Source organism: Nylanderia fulva, unplaced genomic scaffold (assembly GCF_048542155.1).
Source record: "Nylanderia fulva isolate GAGA-0341 unplaced genomic scaffold, ASM4854215v1 Scaffold293, whole genome shotgun sequence".
Classification (NCBI taxonomy): Eukaryota; Metazoa; Arthropoda; class Insecta; order Hymenoptera; family Formicidae; genus Nylanderia; species Nylanderia fulva.
The window spans coordinates 83,864-104,740 of record NW_028190362.1 but is presented as its reverse complement, the minus strand read 5'-3'; the positions used below and the strand labels follow the sequence as shown (position 1 = coordinate 104,740).

At 30.2% G+C, this 20,877-nt stretch overlaps 1 protein-coding gene and 1 pseudogene across 1 annotated transcript; one reads left to right on the top strand and one right to left on the bottom strand.

Annotated features, from left to right (window-relative positions):
• Window positions 1–226: 226 nt before the first annotated feature.
• On the bottom strand, window positions 227–5,924 carry LOC146722641 (uncharacterized). Its single transcript, XM_085484133.1, has 6 exons — window positions 1,445–5,924; window positions 1,227–1,355; window positions 999–1,136; window positions 601–906; window positions 419–519; window positions 227–292 (listed from the first exon to the last, which is right to left on the bottom strand). The coding sequence occupies exons 1-5, from the start codon at window positions 1,776–1,778 to the stop codon at window positions 464–466; spliced, it is 963 nt and encodes a 320-aa protein (XP_085340259.1). The 5' UTR covers window positions 1,779–5,924; the 3' UTR covers window positions 227–292; window positions 419–463.
• Window positions 5,925–9,956: 4,032 nt separating this feature from the next.
• On the top strand, window positions 9,957–10,612 carry LOC146722640 (uncharacterized; annotated as a pseudogene).
• Window positions 10,613–20,877: the final 10,265 nt, after the last annotated feature.

Below are 20,877 nucleotides of genomic sequence, written 5' to 3'. Positions count from 1 at the left end.
TCTAACCACTCATACACGTTTGCTCCTTCGGGTATCGGACGAATACGGAAACTAATTTCCCGTCCTTCTACACCAAAAGTTCTAAAGCGACGCACGTTTTCCGCCAACATTATTAAATATCTAAAATTACCACCAGGCTCTTGATTTGCTATTTCTTCCTCCGCTTCTTCTTCTTCTTCCTCTTGTCCACTAGCAGCCTCTAAATGTCGCTCTTCGTCGGAAGTTTCCTCAGCGGAGCGGGTTTGGGAATCTTCTTGTTGTATTCTGACGTTCCTTCCCCCACCACTCTGCACTGTGAGAAATAAAAATTATATTAACAAAATAAAATATTTAATAAAATATTACTCTCTTACGTTTGAATTTTTATTAATAATGTGAAAATGTTGTTATTAATAATAATTATGTTAAGTTCACTTACGTTTCAATATTCTTTTACCGGGGTATTTGTATCACGCTGCGAAGGTTAATACTCCGGTGAATATGAAATTTCGGGCGCGATGTTAGGAGAGAAAGAAATTCCTAATAAAATTTTATTTTAATTAAAATAAACAAAAAATTTAAACGTAGGAGAAGATTAAGTATAAAATATGAAATTATTACCTTCCTCGCCCATCGCCCCGCTATTTTCTTCTTCTTCTTCTTCTTCTACAGAAAACGTGGCGTTGTTATTTTCATCTTCCACTTCTTCTTCATCTCCCGTTTGTTCTTCTCGATTTTCCGACTCTTCTTCATCTTCCGTTTGCTCTATTTCTTCTTCTTCCAACTCTTCATCTTCCTCTTCCTCCTCCTCCTCCTCCACTTCCTCCTCCAGCTCCTCTTCATCTTCCGAAATCGTGTTTATTTCCTCGTCGATTTCCTCCCCCAGTTCTCGCTCCTCTACGACCACGTTTTCATTCGCCGCGTCATCTAATATTCATCGGTCATATATTATTAGTATTTCACATAAATAAAAAATCTTTTGTGTTGATATATAGCACTGTAGTATTTTTCTTACTTACTTTCAAGCGGAGTAAATATGGCCGCCTCATCGAACGGACTTACTTCGCGAACCCGCACCTCTTCCGCGTCGTTATCACTTTCGGCTAAATCAATAACCGGATGTTCCAGCTCAGGCGTTAACACGATGCGTGCACGGCCTGGAACATATATTATTTTTATTAAAAAATTTCCTGTTTAATATAATGTTTTCTAGCAGCGCGATATAATTTATGATGTTAAAAACTTACGCGAAGGTCCGGGCTCCGGCGAAGAATCCGCTCGTCGTCTTCTATTTAACCTTAATCTAAGTGATACGGGGCGATTCTCTAGTACGCGCAACCGGTTTCCTGTAACGCGTGCGACAGGGCGTACGAAAGCTAAAGTTTTAGCGATTTAAATAAATAATTGGGGTAGTTTTAATTAATTTTTATTTATAATTAAGTGTAAAAAAAAAATAAAAACTTACCATTATTATCTTCTCCCCGGAGAACTCGATGAAAATGTAGGAGGAGATATTCTATGTGACCTGCTGCGTCGTTTTCTTTCTCACCACCAAAATAGTATCGCGACTCGATCACCTCACCCGCGATAATCATTAATTCGCGAAAAACACTAAAATGTCCTAGTCGGAATAATACCGCTAGCACAGCGTTGGGACATTCCCCCGCGAATTTTCCAAAAATATTGAAGCATTTGTCTTTACTCGCGCATGTTAATTCATATATATGCTTGGAAAAATTTTTTCCGCATAAACTCTGCGCTAGTGATAGACAAATTTCAATTACTTTTTTCAAACTCATTATTTGAAATTTAATAGTACACTTGCGTCGAATACGTGAGTACGTGAGAGACGAAATTCAAAAATGTAGCTAGCTAACTTAACTCCGAGAGCCGTATTTATACGTTTATGGAAATCAAAATGGGGGATTTTCAGGTAACTTTTTCGATTTATTTTATCTTTTTTATCTTTTTTCTCATAGAGGTGTATTCTTACCCATGTTTTATATATATATATATATATATATATATGGTAATCTTTACTTAGATACAGAAAATATTTAATCTAGGGCGATATTTACTTAATTACGAAAAGTTTATAGAAATCAAGATGAGGAATTTTCAGGTATCTTTTCTCGATTTTATTTTATCTTTTTTTATCTTTTTTTTTTTATCTTTTTTTCTCATAGCCGTGTATTTTTACCCATGTTTTATATATATATGGTAATATTTACTTAGATACAAAAAATATTTAATCTAGGACGTTATTTACTTACAAAAGTTTATAGAAATCAAGATGAGGAATTTTCAAGTATCTTTTCTCGATAGCGATAGGAATTTTATATTTTCTCTGAAGTCAGATTTAAAATTATATCATTTATATTGTTTAAAAAATTTCCCTTCCACATTAATAATTATATCGTTTATATTGTTTACAAAATTCCCCTCCCACATAATTTTTATTATACTACGCATGCATTTTCTCCTTATCGCTTTATTGTTTAAAAAATTCCCCTTCCACATTAAAAATTATATTATTTATATTGTTTAAAAAATCCCTTCCTCATAATTTTTATTTATCTACGCATACATTTTCTCCCTACCACTTTTCTATTTTATCTTCCTTCTTATAAATTTTCTTGAAAATCTTCGCTCACTCGTCTTTCATCGTCCGGACTTTCAAGTTCGTTAGTAAAAAAGTTTGTTAGTAAAAAGTTCTCGATTTTTCGATTTTTCCGTGTCTTTGATTATTATATCTTTGATTTTCTACGCGGTAGCAACTACCATGAACAATCTTAAGAAAATCGAGCAACAACCACGTATGTTGCTGTCAACAACATACGGATTGAATTCATCCTACACGAAGAAAATTCAAGTGGGTCTTATGACGGAAGACAACGTCGAACTGGATTTTCTGCCTGTTGTTAAATTAACATCTCACGGAGCTGTAGGGATTTGCTTCGACATGGAATCGTGGTAAAAATTTCAAGAAAACATGAAAACGATGTCGAGCTACTTAAACGGTGATAAAATTAATTTGAGCTCGATCATCTTTAACAAGATAATTGTAAATTTCACTACCGCTTATGGTGCTAGAGCCATACTAATAACATATCGTGAAAACGAGCAAGAAGATCTTTCTTCCGAGACTGTGGAGGATACGAACGAAAACGGACCGAAGGCGAAGAAACGTAAAACTTACAACATTGCGATAGTCATGCAGAGAACGACTTTTCAAGGTGTAGAAAATATAGTTGATTGTGTGCACGCTAATTTAAATCGTCTAAATTTTATTTCAACTAATGTCAACGAATGTGCTCGATATTTAATTAACGAAATACAGTTAAATCTTCCTGTCAACGGTAGCATTAATAACAGTATCGTGAAACTCACGATCAGAGGTAACAGTAAGGAAATAGAACGTAATGTACGTACCCAACTGAAAGATTTAACATTTCTCGATGTATACTTTGAGATAACATTTTTAGAAATAATTTCACTTTATTTCGAACAAATTGTACATACAATTATATCAAAACGTAAATTTTAATAATTATTCGACGAATATTTTCTTGAAATGTTTGTGAATAATTTTATTCTGTAAAAATATTTTAAATATAAATCATATTTGTACTTTTAAAACCATTGTTCAATTTTCTTTCACTTCCTCTTTCCAGAAATTTCCTCAACATCCATGTTTCTGTTTACCTTCATTAAGCAACGAGTTATTTTAAAATAAAATTTTATCCGACATCTTTTCAACAATAAGCATTCTTTCTAATCTACGATGATGCATTATTTTTTTATCGTGACACGAGTCGGAATGCTCGCCAGTACAAATATTTGCGTGTTCTTTTTTTATTACCCTACGGCATTGTCAGTTACTACCTGCCACCGATCCCCGGTCGACCGCATGACGCTTTTCTTGGTCAAAATGTTTTTACCCCACCCCGTCTAATATCGACCATTTGATTCGACGAGCTATCCTTGCCATACGTATACCCTAACTGTTTTTACCCCACCCCGTCCAATATCGACCATTTGATTCGACGAGCTATCCTTGCCATACGTATACCCGTACCCCCATACCGTACCCTACGCAACTTTAGCTTAAATACCTCATCTAATCCTTAGACTAGTAAGATCTCGATTAGCTCAACATACTAGGACCCTACTCGGAAACACGAAGGAACCAGGTTCAAATCCAGAGGAAATCAGAAAAAATAAAAAAATAAAAAAATTCTCATCCCCACCTTTCGGGGCCAGTCGCCATTTTTTTTTCCCAACACTTTCTCCCCCTACACCCACACTCGGAAAAACCAGACGCCGGTGGTGGGGGAAAGATAAGATAAGACTCGGCGCCAGACGGGTCGGTGGTGGGGGTTTGTTATGACGGGCCATAGTGCCCACTATACTACTCCTATGAATTCATTTTTGGGAATCTTTGTGTGTGACTCTATAAAATGCCATCTATTATTGATACCGTTTAATGCAAGATCTACGGAAACATTAGTAAATAATGAAACAACGTCCAATGAAGCTATTATGTCGGTATCTTGTATTGTTTTCCCTGATAGAATGTTGCATATATCAAAACTGTTATTTACAAAACTGTCCGCTCTAGGAAGGCTATCTTTTAAAATTTTATGAAAGAAAGAAGCAATATTATATAGAGAAGTATTTATTAAGGAAACTATTAATCTAAAAGGAATATTTTCCTTGTGGATCTTGGGGAGCCCATAAGCTTTCGGAAGAAGAGAGTCGCTTGAAAATAAATAATAATATTCTTTTTTGTTGATGAAGTCTTTTTTCAACCATTTTTTTAAACAAATATTGAGGTCTTTTTCTATTTTTGTTGATGGATTGTTTTTAACTATGGTATACGTAGAATCGTCTTCTAGGAGACTCTCAACTTTTTTTATATAAAATTCTTTTTCTAGTGCGACTGTAATGCTGCCTTTATCTGCTCTAGTAAATAAAATATTAGGATTTTGATTGCAGAATTTAATTGTGTCTTTATGCATGTGAAATAATTTTTCTTGTATGTCCGTTTTTTTGTCGTTATTGTTTAAAAATAATGAAAATTGTGGAATGGCAGCATTACGAATCGAAGTAAGATTTCTGATCCCATTAGAATTGCTTTCTATATCTTTGATGAATTCGTGTATAGCTACTTTTTTATTTAAGTTAACTGGGAGACTAAATTCACCTCCCAATTGTAATAGATTGGTTACATTGGGGGGAATTTTTTTATCAGTTAAATTAATAAACCATTTCTGGTTAGTTTGTTGTAAAGGGTTATGTGTAGCACAACGAAAACTGTTGGCAGAAACAGTGTTATCAACAATATTTGTCGATGATATTGTTTTCAATTCGATAGGATCAATATTTTTAATGTACTCTGTTTCATGCGATTTACGTAGCCATAGGAATTTTTTCTTGTGTATGAGATATAATTTTTGGTTGAACAAAGAAAAGGAGTTGCAATGGTGATTTAAAATCTCCTGCCAGATATAAGATGGTAAAAGATTTTGGAGAATTTGGAATTGCCTTGACCGTTTTTTATTAAGTGAGTTTAAAGTTCTATATAAATCAAATATCTCTATGTTAAGAATTTCAGTTCTGATATTATGCAACAAACCACGCATCCTATTTTTTGATTTATAGTGGTGGAAAACAAATTTATTGTTACAGAAATTACGCAAATGGTTGGGAAACAAACAACATCTCTTACATTCCCTTAAAAATTTCAACTTCGACATTGCTTTAATTCTCGCATAATTAAAATTTAGCCAAGATTTAAAATGTTTTAACGTTTCTAGACCAAAATAGTTATAAATAAAACTAGAATTAAAACGATGGTATTTAAACGGGTAATTAGTCCCACGCATTATAAGGCCAGCGTTTATTAAAATTAATTAATGAAAGGCTCGTATAATTTAACAAAATTAAACAAATTATATATAGTAGGCCAACTGAACGAGCAAATAAATAAGGTGTAAAAATTTTTATTAATAGTTAAATAATTAAATTAACATTCCGTTACAGAATCGATATAAATTGTAAACGTTTCGACTGCACTACAGTCTTTATCAAAACATAAAAGTTAAATATTAAAATACAAAGTTAAATGTTAAAAATACAAAGTTAGTTAAATATTAAAATATAAAATTGAAACGATTCTTCGCTGTTGACCAATAGATATGCAAGGCGATTGGTCTGAGATGCCAAGTTATGCGACATTTGAGCATGCTACGGATATAATACGCGAATTAAATCAATGTCAGAGAAAATTAAAAAATCTTTCAACTTACATTATCGTTTTAACAAGTCCTTTTCCCCGATATTTCAAGTGTGTGTTGCGAAGTCTGAATACCAAATGTCAAAATAGAGAGCGTGATGTATTTATTTATTACCAATGTTTTTTCTAAATTATGATTCAGCAAATTTTTTAAGTATGTCAAAATAACTACTGTCTAACAATTCGGTGTCTGTATTTAAATTAATTCCATTTTTCTGTTCTTTAATGTGGATCATTTCAGATATTAGTCTTTTATGGTAGTTCTTTTCGTGATCCATAATTTTAATATTGTCCCAGTCAAATGTATGTTGTTCGTTTAGAATGTTCCGTGATAACCGAATGTCTAGCAGAGTCTAATTTAATATTATTTTTATGTTCTTTAAGTCTCGTTCCTAGCTGTCTTTTTGTCTGTCCGACATATGTGGCGTCACAATCGTTGCAATTCAATTTATAAATAACATTAGAATTCGTGGGGCAATTATTTTTGTCCTTTTGAACTCTTATGAAGTCATTCAATTTTTTAATGCAACGATATCCTACCACTACGTCAGGTCTTCTTATTGCTGAAACAACTTTCTCAGATATTGATTCTATATATGGTATGACAAAATATTTAACGTTAGTATTAGTATTATTGGTATCTGTTATATTGTTATTATTAGGCTTGTTAAATTTCTTAGTTGAGAGATTTTTTAATCTGCGTTTTATTTCTGTGAAAATTAGATCAAGAGGATAACCGTTGGATAGCAAAATGTTAATAGCTTTCTCTATATTTTTTTTTGTGAAATTGCGGATGTGATAGTAATAAAGCTCTATCTACCAAGTTATAAATTGTTCCTATTTTATGACAAGTCGGATGATTTGAAAAAAATGAAAGTAATCTACCTGAGAATGTCTTTTTGTGATACCGATCTAAATAAATTTTATTATCTATTACTTTGATCATTATGTCTAAAAAGCTTATACAACGATTATCCTCTTTTTCCAATGTGAATTGTAGTCTATCGTTATAATTGTTGAATTCGTTCAAAACATATGTAATATTGTCAGCGGAAGTGCATAAAATAATGTCGTCTACATAACGGAAATAGAAAGTCATTTCGCAATTTAAATTACTAATTACCAATGTTTCCAAGTCATGCATGACTATATCGGCAATGATCGGAGAAAGTGGGGAACCCATAGGAGTCCCATAAATTTGTTTGTAAGTTATGTTATTAAAAGTGAAAAATGTAGAAGTTAATATAAATTTTATCATACCTATGAATTCATTTTTGGGAATCTTTGTGTGTGACTCTATAAAATGCCATCTATTATTGATACCGTTTAATGCAAGATCTACGGAAACTGACTTTCTATTTCCGTTATGTAGACGACATTATTTTATGCACTTCCGCTGACAATATTACATATGTTTTGAACGAATTCAACAATTATAACGATAGATTACAATTCACATTGGAAAAAGAGGATAATCGTTGTATAAGCTTTTTAGACATAATGATCAAAGTAATAGATAATAAAATTTATTTAGATCGGTATCACAAAAAGACATTCTCAGGTAGATTACTTTCATTTTTTTCAAATCATCCGATTTGTCATAAAATAGGAACAATTTATAACTTGGTAGATAGAGCTTTATTACTATCACATCCGCAATTTCACAAAAAAAATATAGAGAAAGCTATTAACATTTTGCTATCCAACGGTTATCCTCTTGATCTAATTTTCACAGAAATAAAACGCAGATTAAAAAATCTCTCAACTAAGAAATTTAACAAGCCTAATAATAACAATATAACAGATACCAATAATACTAATACTAACATTAAATATTTTGTCATACCATATATAGAATCAATATCTGAGAAAGTTGCTTCAGCAATAAGAAGACCTGACGTAGTGGTAGGATATCGTTGCATTAAAAAATTGAATGACTTCATAAAAGTTCAAAAGGACAAAAATAATTGCCCCACGAATTCTAACGTTATTTACAAATTGAATTGCAACGATTGTGACGCCACATATGTCGGACAGACAAAAAGACAGTTAGGAACGAGACTTAAAGAACATAAAAATAATATTAAATTAGACTCTGCTAGACATTCAGTTATCACGGAACACATTCTAAACGAACAACATACATTTGACTGGGACAATATTAAAATTATGGATCATGAAAAGAATTACCATAAAAGACTAATATCTGAAATGATCCACATTAAAGAACAGAAAAATGGAATTAATTTAAATACAGACACCGAATTGTTAGACAGTAGTTATTTTGACATACTTAAAAAATTTGCTGAATCATAATTTAGAAAAAACATTGGTAATAAATAAATACATCACGCTCTCTATTTTGACATTTGGTATTCAGACTTCGCAACACACACTTGAAATATCGGGGAAAAGGACTTGTTAAAACGATAATGTAAGTTGAAAGATTTTTTAATTTTCTCTGACATTGATTTAATTCGCGTATTATATCCGTAGCATGCTCAAATGTCGCATAACTTGGCATCTCAGACCAATCGCCTTGCATATCTATTGGTTAACAGCGAAGAATCGTTTCAATTTTATATTTTAATATTTAACTAACTTTGTATTTTTAACATTTAACTTTGTATTTTAATATTTAACTTTTATGTATTGATAAAGACTGTAGTGCAGTCGAAACGTTTACAATTTATATCGATTCTGTAACGGAATGTTAATTTAATTATTTAACTATTAATAAAAATTTTTACACCTTATTTATTTGCTCGTTCAGTTGGCCTACTGTATATAATTTGTTTAATTTTGTTAAATAAAATTTGCTAGTTACGTCAAAGTCAAGTTTTCTAAGCTTATAAAACATTTTATTAAAAAACAGATTCAATAAATATAAGTACATGTTATATATATACTTATATTTATTGAATCTGTCTTTTTATAAAATGTTTTATTATTATCATATATAATATAAATTATTTAATTATTTTTTTATTTTTTTATGAGTAATTTAATTTATTCTAGTTATTTTTGTACGAGAAAAATACTATCACGGGTATACGTTTTATAACGAATTAAATATATTTATGTTCAAAAATTATATTTGACCTTTAATTTTAATTTTGTATTTTATTAAAATTAATAATTAACATATATACTTAATTGCGAATTATATGGATGAACAAAATCCCTATTATGTGTGTAAGAGATTTCGGAACTCTTTGCTAAAATAATTAAAATTAAAAGTCAAATATAATTTTTGAACACTTTTATATTATTAAAAATATATAATTCGACTCTCGAAATATATTAATTCATTATAAAACGTATACGTATTAGTATTTTTCACATATTAAAATGATTAGAATAAATTAAATTAATTATTAAAAAACTAAAAATTAATTAAACGACTTAGACTTAGATGATAATAATAATGAAACATTTATTAAAAAATACTTATAATAGGTCAGGTTAATATTTTATTTATTTATTTATTTATAACATCATAAAATTCTGTCCTTTCCGAAATACGCGAACGCTACGAAAAGATAAATCTCGTACATGCCGCCGGACAAGTTCATGAGCATGAGACGCTCTTATCTTGGGAATGTATTAATAGTTACTGCATTGACCACTACTACGATATGGCGCTGAAATCAGTGAGAAATGCTGGTCTCTCCTTCATCCAGACCTTTGGCGATCTGTCTATTAATCTGTGTTATTGATATCTATTCTTTACAATAAAGTGTTCTTTTGTTTCATTAATTTTCTTTGTTTTTGACAGTTTTCAGTTGTTGTTTGGTCGGATAGTGGCATATGTGTTGTAGCAACTAAATGGATGAATAAATGTAAAGATAGTGTTACGTATCCCACTAAAACCAAATGCTCTACGAAACTAGTCATGTCACTTGTGGATGCAAAAGAAGACTAGGAAGAATGTAAAGTTAAATTTTTGCACAGTTACAGTAAGTAGTCTAACTGTCATTTTTATGCACTGGATTCAATAACGGATATTAAAGTACAATCTTCTCTCGTGTTTCCAGAAACTTTTAACTTGGCTCTGTAAAGCTGCTATACTAGCCGACGATCAATCTATTGACTCCATAAAAACTGATTACGACAAACTGCGAAAGCGTCAACTTCCAGTCAGATTTACTCAGAGTTCTAACGATGACTCGGAACCAGAAACTATATATACAAAACGTAAACGGCAAATTGCAGAAGGATCTTGTCGAGAAATGCAACATAATATATTTTACAGATGGGGCCGGCCAACATTATAAAAATAAATATAACTTTCATAATTTGCTTTACCATGCGCGCGATTTTTTTGGTATCACGGCAAAATGGCATTTCTTTGCCACAGCACACGGGAAAAGTTCCTGTGATAGTATTGGTGGAAATTTAAAACGACTAGCAAAAAAAGCTAGTTTGCAAGGAAGTGTAATTCTCAATGCTGAGGCATTATACATGTGGGCAAAAAATAATCTAAAGGAAACAACCATTTTATACAGTTCAAAAACAAACCATAATAAATTAAATAAGATTTTGGAGCCAAGATTTACCTTAGCAAAAACAATTCCAGGTACCTTAAAATATCATACAATTATTCCTGCAAACGATCATTTAATTTTAAAAGAATTTAGTTTTGATAAAAAAGATTTATTTCCCAAAAAAAAGAAGAAATAATAAGTTTAAAAAATGTTAAAATATAAAAAATATAAAAAATAAAAACAAATATAAAAAAAATTTCAAAATTATTTTTTTATAGCTGTTTGTTAAAAATATATTATTCATGTAGTATGAAATAATTAGATTAATTAAAAATTTGACATCATTGAGTTTTTAGTTAAAATTTGTCTGAAACTCCTATTTTGTTTGAAAAAAATATTTGTTTTTGAGTAGATCCAATTGCGATCCCAAAATTTCCTTTATGGCATCATATTCTACATATATTGAAGTATTTTTGAGAATTTTTCCAGATTTTTAAAAGTGGATATAATTTTCCGTTTATTTACTTCAAACTAAAAAATTGATTTTTTTTATGGTAATAAAAAATTTTCACTAAAATTAACTTTTTCATCTGAAAGTACGGGAAAAATCCTAAAAAATCATGTCTATAAAAATTCTATATATATTATAATTTTAGCTATAAATGTCAAAGAAAGAAAAATTACTTAAAACATTCTACCTTCGATATCTTGGATATGAGGCATATAATCCTTATTTTTTTTGCTTTAACCTCATACAATATGTACCCTAACAAGTCTCCACGATTATTTAAAAAATCCTAAAAAGTTTATTTTTAGGTGAGCCCTTTTCACGTGGAATGCTCCATATATATATATATATATATATATATATATATATATATATATATATATTATATATATACTCGTATATACCATATATATACATATATATTTTTGACTCGAAATATATATATATACTTTTTTTTTTCTGCATTATTTTTAAATATTAAATGCAAATAAGAGTAATATAAAAAACTAATAAGACTTATTAAAAATTGAATATAAAAATAAAATTGTTATAAAATTAAAATAACATTAATTACTTTTAAAGTTGTTGTATAAAACACAATATAAACTTTATTAGAAAACATTATTAAACAACTTTGCATAATATTTTTCAAATAATGAAGAATAATAATAGTTTTAAATCATTTTTATTAATGTAGTAAAGTTAAAACAAATTTTCTTATTGGCTTATTTTTTCTTCCAAATTGAAACACAATACAACGTATAAGAGTTTTAACAAGGCTCTGTAATATAAATATAAATTTAACGTATAAGACGGGCAACAAGAGCCAAATCGCGGATGACAATGCGTTGTTCTAACGAAACTAAATAATTTTTCGTTAGAATTAAATACCGGTGCACAAGGCACCAAATTTTTACTTGGACACGGCCAAGATTTTAAATATGAAATAATCTCATATTTTGAGATTTAATTTCAATACCCCTTTAACCCCCCTACGGAAAATAAATAAATGAATGCAAGAGAAAAATATAGATCCGAAAATCGCTGAATCGGGAATCGAACCCGAGACCTTTCGCTTGCCGGGCGACTGCTCTTCCAGCTGAGCTATTCAGATCCTTTCGATTCTATACTTTTCTCTGTTATATATATTAATGTTGGTAAACAAACACATTTTTTAAGCCAGCGTGTATCAAATATAAGAGTTTTAACAAGGCTCTGTAATATAAATATAAATTTAACGTATAAGACGGGCAACAAGAGCCAAATCGCGGATGACAATGCGTTGTTCTAACGAAACTAAATAATTTTTCGTTAGAATTAAATACCGGTGCACAAGGCACCAAATTTTTACTTGGACACGGCCAAGATTTTAAATATGAAATAATCTCATATTTTGAGATTTAATTTCAATACCCCTTTAACCCCCCTACGGAAAATAAATAAATGAATGCAAGAGAAAAATATAGATCGGAAAATCGCTGAATCGGGATAACGCATTGTCATCCGCGATTTGGCTCTTGTTGCCCGTCTTATACGTTAAATTTATATTTATATTACAGAGCCTTGTTGAAACTCTTATATTTGATACACGCTGGCTTAAAAAATGCGTTTGTTTACCAACATTAATATATATAACAGAGAAAAGTATAGAATCGAAAGGATCTGAATAGCTCAGCTGGAAGAGCAGTCGCCCGGCAAGCGAAAGGTCTTCGATTCCCGATTCAGCGATTTTCGGATCTATATTTTTCTCTTGCATTCATTTATTTATTTTCCGTAGGGGGGTTAAAGGGGTATTGAAATTAAATCTCAAAATATGAGATTATTTCATATTTAAAATCTTGGCCGTGTCCAAGTAAAAATTTGGTGCCTTGTGCACCGGTATTTAATTCTAACGAAAAATTATTTAGTTTCGTTAGAACAACGCATTGTCATCCGCGATTTGGCTCTTGTTGCCCGTCTTATACGTTAAATTTACAATACAACGTATTTTTTAAGAGTTTACGCAGCGTATTTTTGTTTTATAAAGGTTACAAGATAAATTTTTATATATGAAGATGATTTGAGAATTTTATACATTTGTAAATCGCAAGAATTTGTTAGATATTTATATATACTTTTGATTTTTTTAATTAAAACTTTTTATTTTTATTTTTTTAAGATTATTATTTTCATTCCATATAATTCGTTTAATTTCAAAAATTGAGCCATTTTTTTAATAATACTGTATTATTTGGATAATTGTAACTAATGATAAATTTTCCATTTATTTTTAATTTTAAAATAAGTATTTTGTTATTCATTAATTTTTTTTATTTTTAAATTTCAATAAAAAGAGGAATAGAAGGCTAATTTAATTTATTTCTTTCACTTAATCAACGGTATACTTGCGCTAGAGGTTTATCAGTTTTCCGAATATATGGCTTCAACAATCCTAAATAATTTTCAAATGAAAAACAGTTTATATGACTTAAATTGCAACCTAAATTTTTTGTATCATCTGCAACATGAATAAGATTGTGCATATTCATAATTTGAGATTGTGTACTATAGAACTCCCCAAGGAACACAAGGCAGTCAAAATGACATCATTTTGACGTCACAATTACGTTCACGAGATACAAAGTCAATATAATGATTTTTGGTTTCACAATTTGACGATTTATTGACGTCAAGAAGACATAAAAAAAACGTCCTATTGTAGTAATATAGGAACCATAGAACCGGAGCACAGACTTTTGCATAATGCATAAGAGAATCAACTAATTAGAGTCCTTTATTTCTATCTTCAGGATGAAAATCCTGAAAATACAGAAAATGAAGGATTCTGATTATTTACATTATGCAATTGTCTATGCTCCGCGGTCCTATACGAGTTTTCTTTTTTACAATATATAAGAAAATTGAAAATATAACACGTTTATCCAGTAAAACGTGAAACAAATTTATTGAATATGATATATATTAAACGTTATATAATTATACATATTTATAAAATTAATAAACATTAAACATATTTATTAAAAATTATACATTATATATATATATATATATATATAATGTATATATATGTGTGTATATATATATATATATATATATATATACAATATATACGAACTAACAGTTAATTCGTTTTCTAATATCACGACGTTAATGTCCAACAAACGTAGGACGAATTTTAGTGTAAATTTTATTATGTAGAAGTGTGTCAATTTATTTCTTAGCAGGTATGATTTTTATTTAATTAATTTATATACATTGGTTTACGCTATTTATCATTTTTTAAAAATGTGCTTTTTATTAATAATTTATCAACATTTATAATTATTACTTTTTGATTGTAGACTTGATAAGGACCTGAACTAAGGTCGAAACGTTGTCCGAATTTTGAATAAATAACTAAAGAATAACATTGCCAGTTGTGGTCGGTGTATTAACATATTTTATATTTTTATTTCACTGGCAACTCATAAATTACTCGTAATATTTAATTATATATTTCAATGATTCGCTTGGAATATGTTGCGTAATGAGATACATGATGCATACAGCAGGATCCGCGTATAAATAACCTTCGCAGTCATAGTCAATTTACATTTTAACCAGTCTTATTCTATCTTGCATGCACAATGTCAGCAGATTAAGACTCAATCAAATACACGAGCACAAGTCTTTTAGTACATATATTTTATTACAATTTGAATTTTAAGTTTGAGATAAATATGGACTTATTTGTAATTATTTGTATTGACAGTTGCTGAAGATGGTCTGATGTTAGGATCAAAATGTTCGATTCAAATAAAATACTTGTTTTTATGAAATTTGTACACCCAATCCATCATAAAATAGGCACAATTTTTAGTTTAACAGATAGAGCATTACTCGGACCTATATTTTTCTCGCCTATTTCTCCATATGTAAGTTTGAGATTAATTTATATATGGAACTTAGTAATCTCAAACCAAGAGATACAGTTCCGAAGAATTAATTTTTCGCGCTTGTGCTCTATTGGCCGTTTTTAAATATCATATTTATATTATTATTATTAATATTGAGAGCCGATTAAAATATATTTCTTATCTTTTTAATAGTGTTTTGGAAAGCTTTTGAGATAAGCTACAAGAATATGCAAAAAATAGGGATTTATAATAAAGAAATTGAAAGTGACCTTTACGTGACATTCAGGACTATTCAAGGTCAAATCAGTGGCACCATCTTATGTTCCTCTTCGAACTAAACAACTTTCGTTCAAAACATTTTTCCGTTTCCTTCATATTTTTCGAGATATATCTAAGATAAAATGGGACACCTTGTATATATTAAAGCGAACGTAGATTATAATAGTTATAATTAACTTTTAATTTAATTCATTATTAATAATTAAATTTTTAACAAGTGTTCAATTATTAAGTCAAATTCAATTATTAAAAAGATAAATTATTATGCAAATATATTAATAAATAATTATGCTTGGCAAATATGTACGCTGCATTGATTTTATCTATTTATATAATTTATTGTTAGATATACTGTACCAAGTGTAATACAGACGGAGTATATTTCTCCTACGAAATGTAGAGTTTTCACGGCTTCAAATATGAGTGCGACGGATGAAGCAAAGCTGTAATTGCGCAACATGAAACCGTATACATTTCGAAGTTCTGGCAATATGGAATACACTAAAATTATTGGCACCAAAAATAATAGACACACTAATTTCAGGCTGGCATATAACTTTCTTGCATAATTGCTTAAGATGCTCTCAGGTGAACAAAAAATCACTTCGAACATTTTTCCCTTGTTCAAGAAACCGGCAAGACAATATGATGATGAATTCAATAATAAATTATAATAAGATAAATAAATAGAACCATTGGCAAAAATCTTATAATTGTACTGATAACCCTCGTGTATCATGAAACGTTTTGTTTCCAAGCACGAATCGTAGACGGCTAAATAAAAGAATTCGTCCACTCTCTTACTTTCAATCTGCATTGAATCGTTCGTGTATTCGTACACATTCGGAAAAATGTATTTAATTTCTTCTGAAATGCATTCTACGCCATCCCATTTCATGCTATTACCAAGAGGACAGCAGAGCAGAATGCAAGTAATATTATGGCACATTTCGAATGGGACGATGTTACTTTCATTACTACCTTTTTTTGAATTTTCAAACACTTTATTCGACATGGAATAATTCTTTTGAATCAAGTTTTCGTAAACTTCCTGTGACGTAAAGTTTTTTTTATCATTGATATTTGTAAAATTGGTTTGAGAGATTTTCGGTATTTTGTCATCATCCTCATGATTGTGAACAGAATGTCTTCTTAGTTTATATATTATCGAATCAACATCCTTGTGATTGTTATTCGTAGAAATAGTGCGAAATTCATATTTCATTTTATTGTATTGTGTATTATTGACATACTTGTATTGTACCGTCAAATTATGACTTTTCTCTTCGTTGTTGGTGTAATTTTGCTGAGATTTCGATGATGAAATGATAAGGAGAAAAAGTCCACAACACAAAAACGCGACATGTTTTACAAACATTATTTCACAAAAGGATACACTAGAAGAATTAAATAATAAAATCAGTCAAATCTGTTAGTACATTCATTATTTCTCACATAAATTTTAATTTTCATTAATTAAAAAATCTATTATTAAATTTTTGTCTACTTTTACTTCTGTATTAATTGAATGTAAAAAATATGAGTTAAGTGCATAATATACACATATAATAAAATCAAATTATCTTTTTTTTTTTTTTCTAAAAATTTTAAATTGTTCATCTGATTTTATTCTAACACTGTTAATGTAGACGGTTACCCGGTTGATTTTTAATTATCATGAGAGATTAAATAAAACATATAATGTATCACTATATTGGGCTTTGACGTCTCGTTCTGAAGGAAGAGAAAAATGAACAAGAACCAATGTGACTGTACAAGAGAGGAAATAAAACTACTGAGAATGACGAGCGGTCGAGCTTTGCGATGAAACGCACACGCACGCACACACGCATACAATCATTAAAAAAAATTATTAGATAAAGAGCGTCACGCACATGGGCGTAGCTAGATAGCCCTCCTCTGGCATAGAGAAGTAATTTTAAAAAAAGTAAATAAATGTATCTGATACCCTGTAATGCAACTTACATAATTCAACTAATAAAGATGTAGTCTGGCAATGAATAGTTCTGTATAATCGAAAATTATTTGTAAAGGATTTGCAATTTTATGAAAAAAGTCCCGCTTCAGCGACTTTTCGAGCAATATTTTTCTCATCTATTTTTCCGTTGATAAGTTCGAAGATTGATTAATCAATGGAATTTAGTAATCTCAAACTAAGAGATACAATTCCGAAAAATTAATTTTCGCGCTTAGCTCTATTGGCCGATTTAAAAATCATATATTATTTCAATTTATTTTCAGCTGTCTAAAACTCAAAATGAATGGTTAAAGATAACAAAGGAATACGAAAGCTTATGGAATTTCCCTTACTGCCTTGGTGCTATAGACGGGAAACATATTGTGATTCGATGTCCTACACATAGTGGATCAGAATTTTATAATTATAAAGGTACTTTTAGCGTGGTGCTATTAGCTTTTGTGGATGCTAATTATTGTTTTACTTTTGTGGATATTGGGTTCCAAGGCAGAATTAGTGACGGAGGCAAATAGTAAGTGGGCCACTATAGGTCGTCAAAACAAACCCTCACTCCTCGGCCACTGGCGTCGACCTCCTACTGTGCCAGACGGTCGTTCTTGGTGTGACAAACAATGGTCCTTGCTGTAAAGGTCAGTGGCCCCCGCTGTGAGGGTCAAAACTCTGTCCAAACACAAGGCCCTGACGTCTGAGGGGGTGTAGCTAGACAGAATTTTGCGATCGAAGATTGATCTATTTTTTTATCGGGGTATTAGTCTTCGGTGTCTGATAGGCTCTGCCTATACTTGCCGGCACTCTGATTGGGTGATTTTTATTTTGGAAGGGTAGAGGGAGAGTAGGTGGGTTTTGGAAAAAGCCGACAAAATGGCGAGTCGTGGTATACCAAGGCCGCATGGAGGGCGACTATGGCACCTCTCTCTTCGAACTCTCTTACGCAATAGAGAGAAAGGGCCGCCGGAGTGAACAAGAAATACAGATTCACACTGATTGTGGGCTGATAGCTTACTAGGCGTTGCACTATCGGCTAATGTTGGTATCATCGGTAACAAAGAAAACAAGATATACAAAAATTACAAACGCCTCTAACGTCTGACCACGATTTCACTTGTCGTATACGCAATATCAAGTACCTGTATTATCGACACCTCGGTAACAAATAAGACCTAACAATAAAAAACAAAAAGAAACACGTGTACAATTTCGGCTGAACGTCACCTCGACACCTTGTGTAATAAAAATAACTCTAATAGAAAACACGCTTGCTCGGGTTCGCATTCAAAGTTTTATTGCTGGAAAAATAAAATAAAATTATTTCTTGATATACAGGGACAGGATAGAAAAAAAAATATATCGAACAATTTTAAGTAAAAAGAGTCGAAATTCTATTTTGCTATGAGGTAAAGGATAGAGAATATAAGAAAAATATAAAAATTTAAGTAAAAAGTTTTACACACGTTTATTATTACTAATTTTTCATATAAATGGATGAATGGAAAATTTTTCGTTCCAATAAAGTTAAAAAAGCTACTCCAACTAATATAATTAACAACAAAATTAATAATCTTAATATATTCAACACTCTATATAAATATAATTTAAAATTTTGACAAATTATTACTTGTATAACTTTTCTTAATTATACATCATTTAAATTCTAAATTTAATACACTTAAATTCTGCCAAAGTAATTCCAATTATTTTCTATTTAATCAATTAAATTTATTCATTTAAAAAAATATAATTTCAAAAAAAAGTCCTTTCGTACAAAATTTTCTTAATTTTATTATAGATAGAAACCGATCTGGCTTACACCGATCTGAACTCAAATCATGTAAAATTTTATTAGTCGAACAGACTAAAATATTAAACTTCTTCATTTAATTTTTATTTTAATTCTACATCGAGGTCGCAATCATTTTTATTAATATGATCTTTTTAAAAATATTACGCTGTTATCCCTAAGGTAATTAATTTTTTTTAATTTTATTTTAATAATCAATCCTCCATAAAAATTTCATTAATTAATGTTAAAATTATTTTAAAATAAAGTTCATTTTATTTAATTATCCTGCCAATAAAAAATATAAATATTAAAATAAAATTTATTTCCTTAAATAAATTTAAAAATTATATTAAATTCAATAGGGTCTTCTCGTCCCATAATTTCTTTTAAGAATTTTAACTTAAAATTTAAATTTTAAATCTATAAATTGAAACAGCTTTAATTTCATCAATTTCTTCATTCCAGTTTTTATTTAAAAAACAATTGATTATGCTACCTTTGCACAGTCAATGCGAAGGAAGCGACGCGCGCACTATCACATAGATACGCACGCAGGTAAGCGCCTGGGAATATAGGGACATAGGGAGAAAGCAGAGAGTAGTGACGAGTAAGAGTAGGAGACGGAGAGGGCGCAGGAGAGAGCAGGAAGATCACGTAAGAATGTACTGCGGCTATTTAAAAAATCACTGAGCAGAAATAATTTTAAATTATTATCAAAAAACCATGTTTTTGTTAAACAGGTAAATTAAAAAAATTTTAATTTAATAAAATAAAATTGCCTAATTCTTTAACTATATATATTATTTTAAATTAAAAAATTTCTATATAATTAATATAAATATACTTATATAATATTGGGATATTAAAATTAATGTATAAAAATTATTTTAAATATTTATTTGAGAAAGATATTTTAATCAACTTTTATGATATCTAATTTTTTTTTTTTTTTAATTTAATTGATATGAAATGGGTTTGATATGTAATGGGTTTAACTCATTTTATTTCGAGAAATTTAAATTATTCAATAAATAACAAAATTTAATAATCCCTGATACAAAAGGTACAATTAATAAAATTTACTTTTATTTAATTAATTTATTTCTTTTAAATTTTTATTTACATTACCTATATCTATAATTTATTTGCCAAGATGGCGGCAAATGAAAAGGTGTGGTGCGAGAGTGCTCCGCAAATTGTATAATAATAGGAAGGAAAAAAGGAAGAGGAAATTGTCGTGAAGTGAGGAAAAATGAAGAACAAAGGGTAGGAAGAGGAAAGAAGAAAGAAAGGGAGAAGAGTGATGGGATAAGTGATGGAAAATGTGAGGAAAAGGAGACAAGTAGAAGAAAGAAGTTGCGCGCGCAATATCACACAAGATAGGCGCGTAAGTGAGCACATGGTGGCCAAAAGGAATAACAAGGTTAGAAAAGGCAAGAGCAGGAAGGAAGGTTAAGCAGAGGAAAAAGCGAGGAAGGTGAAGGAAGAAGAAGGAGGAAGTGTGGAAAAAAAGGTGGAGAGGAGAGAAGAGGAAGAGATAGGAGAGGAAGGAAGAGGACGAGAAGAGGACATAAAGGAGAGAAAAGGGGTTAGGCGCAGAGAGGAGAGAGGAGGGGACGAGGGGACGGTGAAAGGAAAAGAAGAAGAGGCA

What these genes read in the sequence shown, in the direction of transcription:
- LOC146722641 (XM_085484133.1), bottom strand. Translation starts at nt 1,778, where the DNA reads ATGAGTTTGAAAAAAGTAATTGAAATTTGTCTATCACTAGCGCAGAGT. An exon ending in GCCGGAGCCCGGACCTTCGC is followed by an intron (nt 1,137 to 1,226) that starts GTAAGTTTTTAA and finishes TATATGTTCCAG; the next exon opens with GCCGTGCACGCATCGTGTTA. An exon ending in CATATTTACTCCGCTTGAAA is followed by an intron (nt 907 to 998) that starts GTAAGTAAGAAA and finishes GATGAATATTAG; the next exon opens with ATGACGCGGCGAATGAAAAC.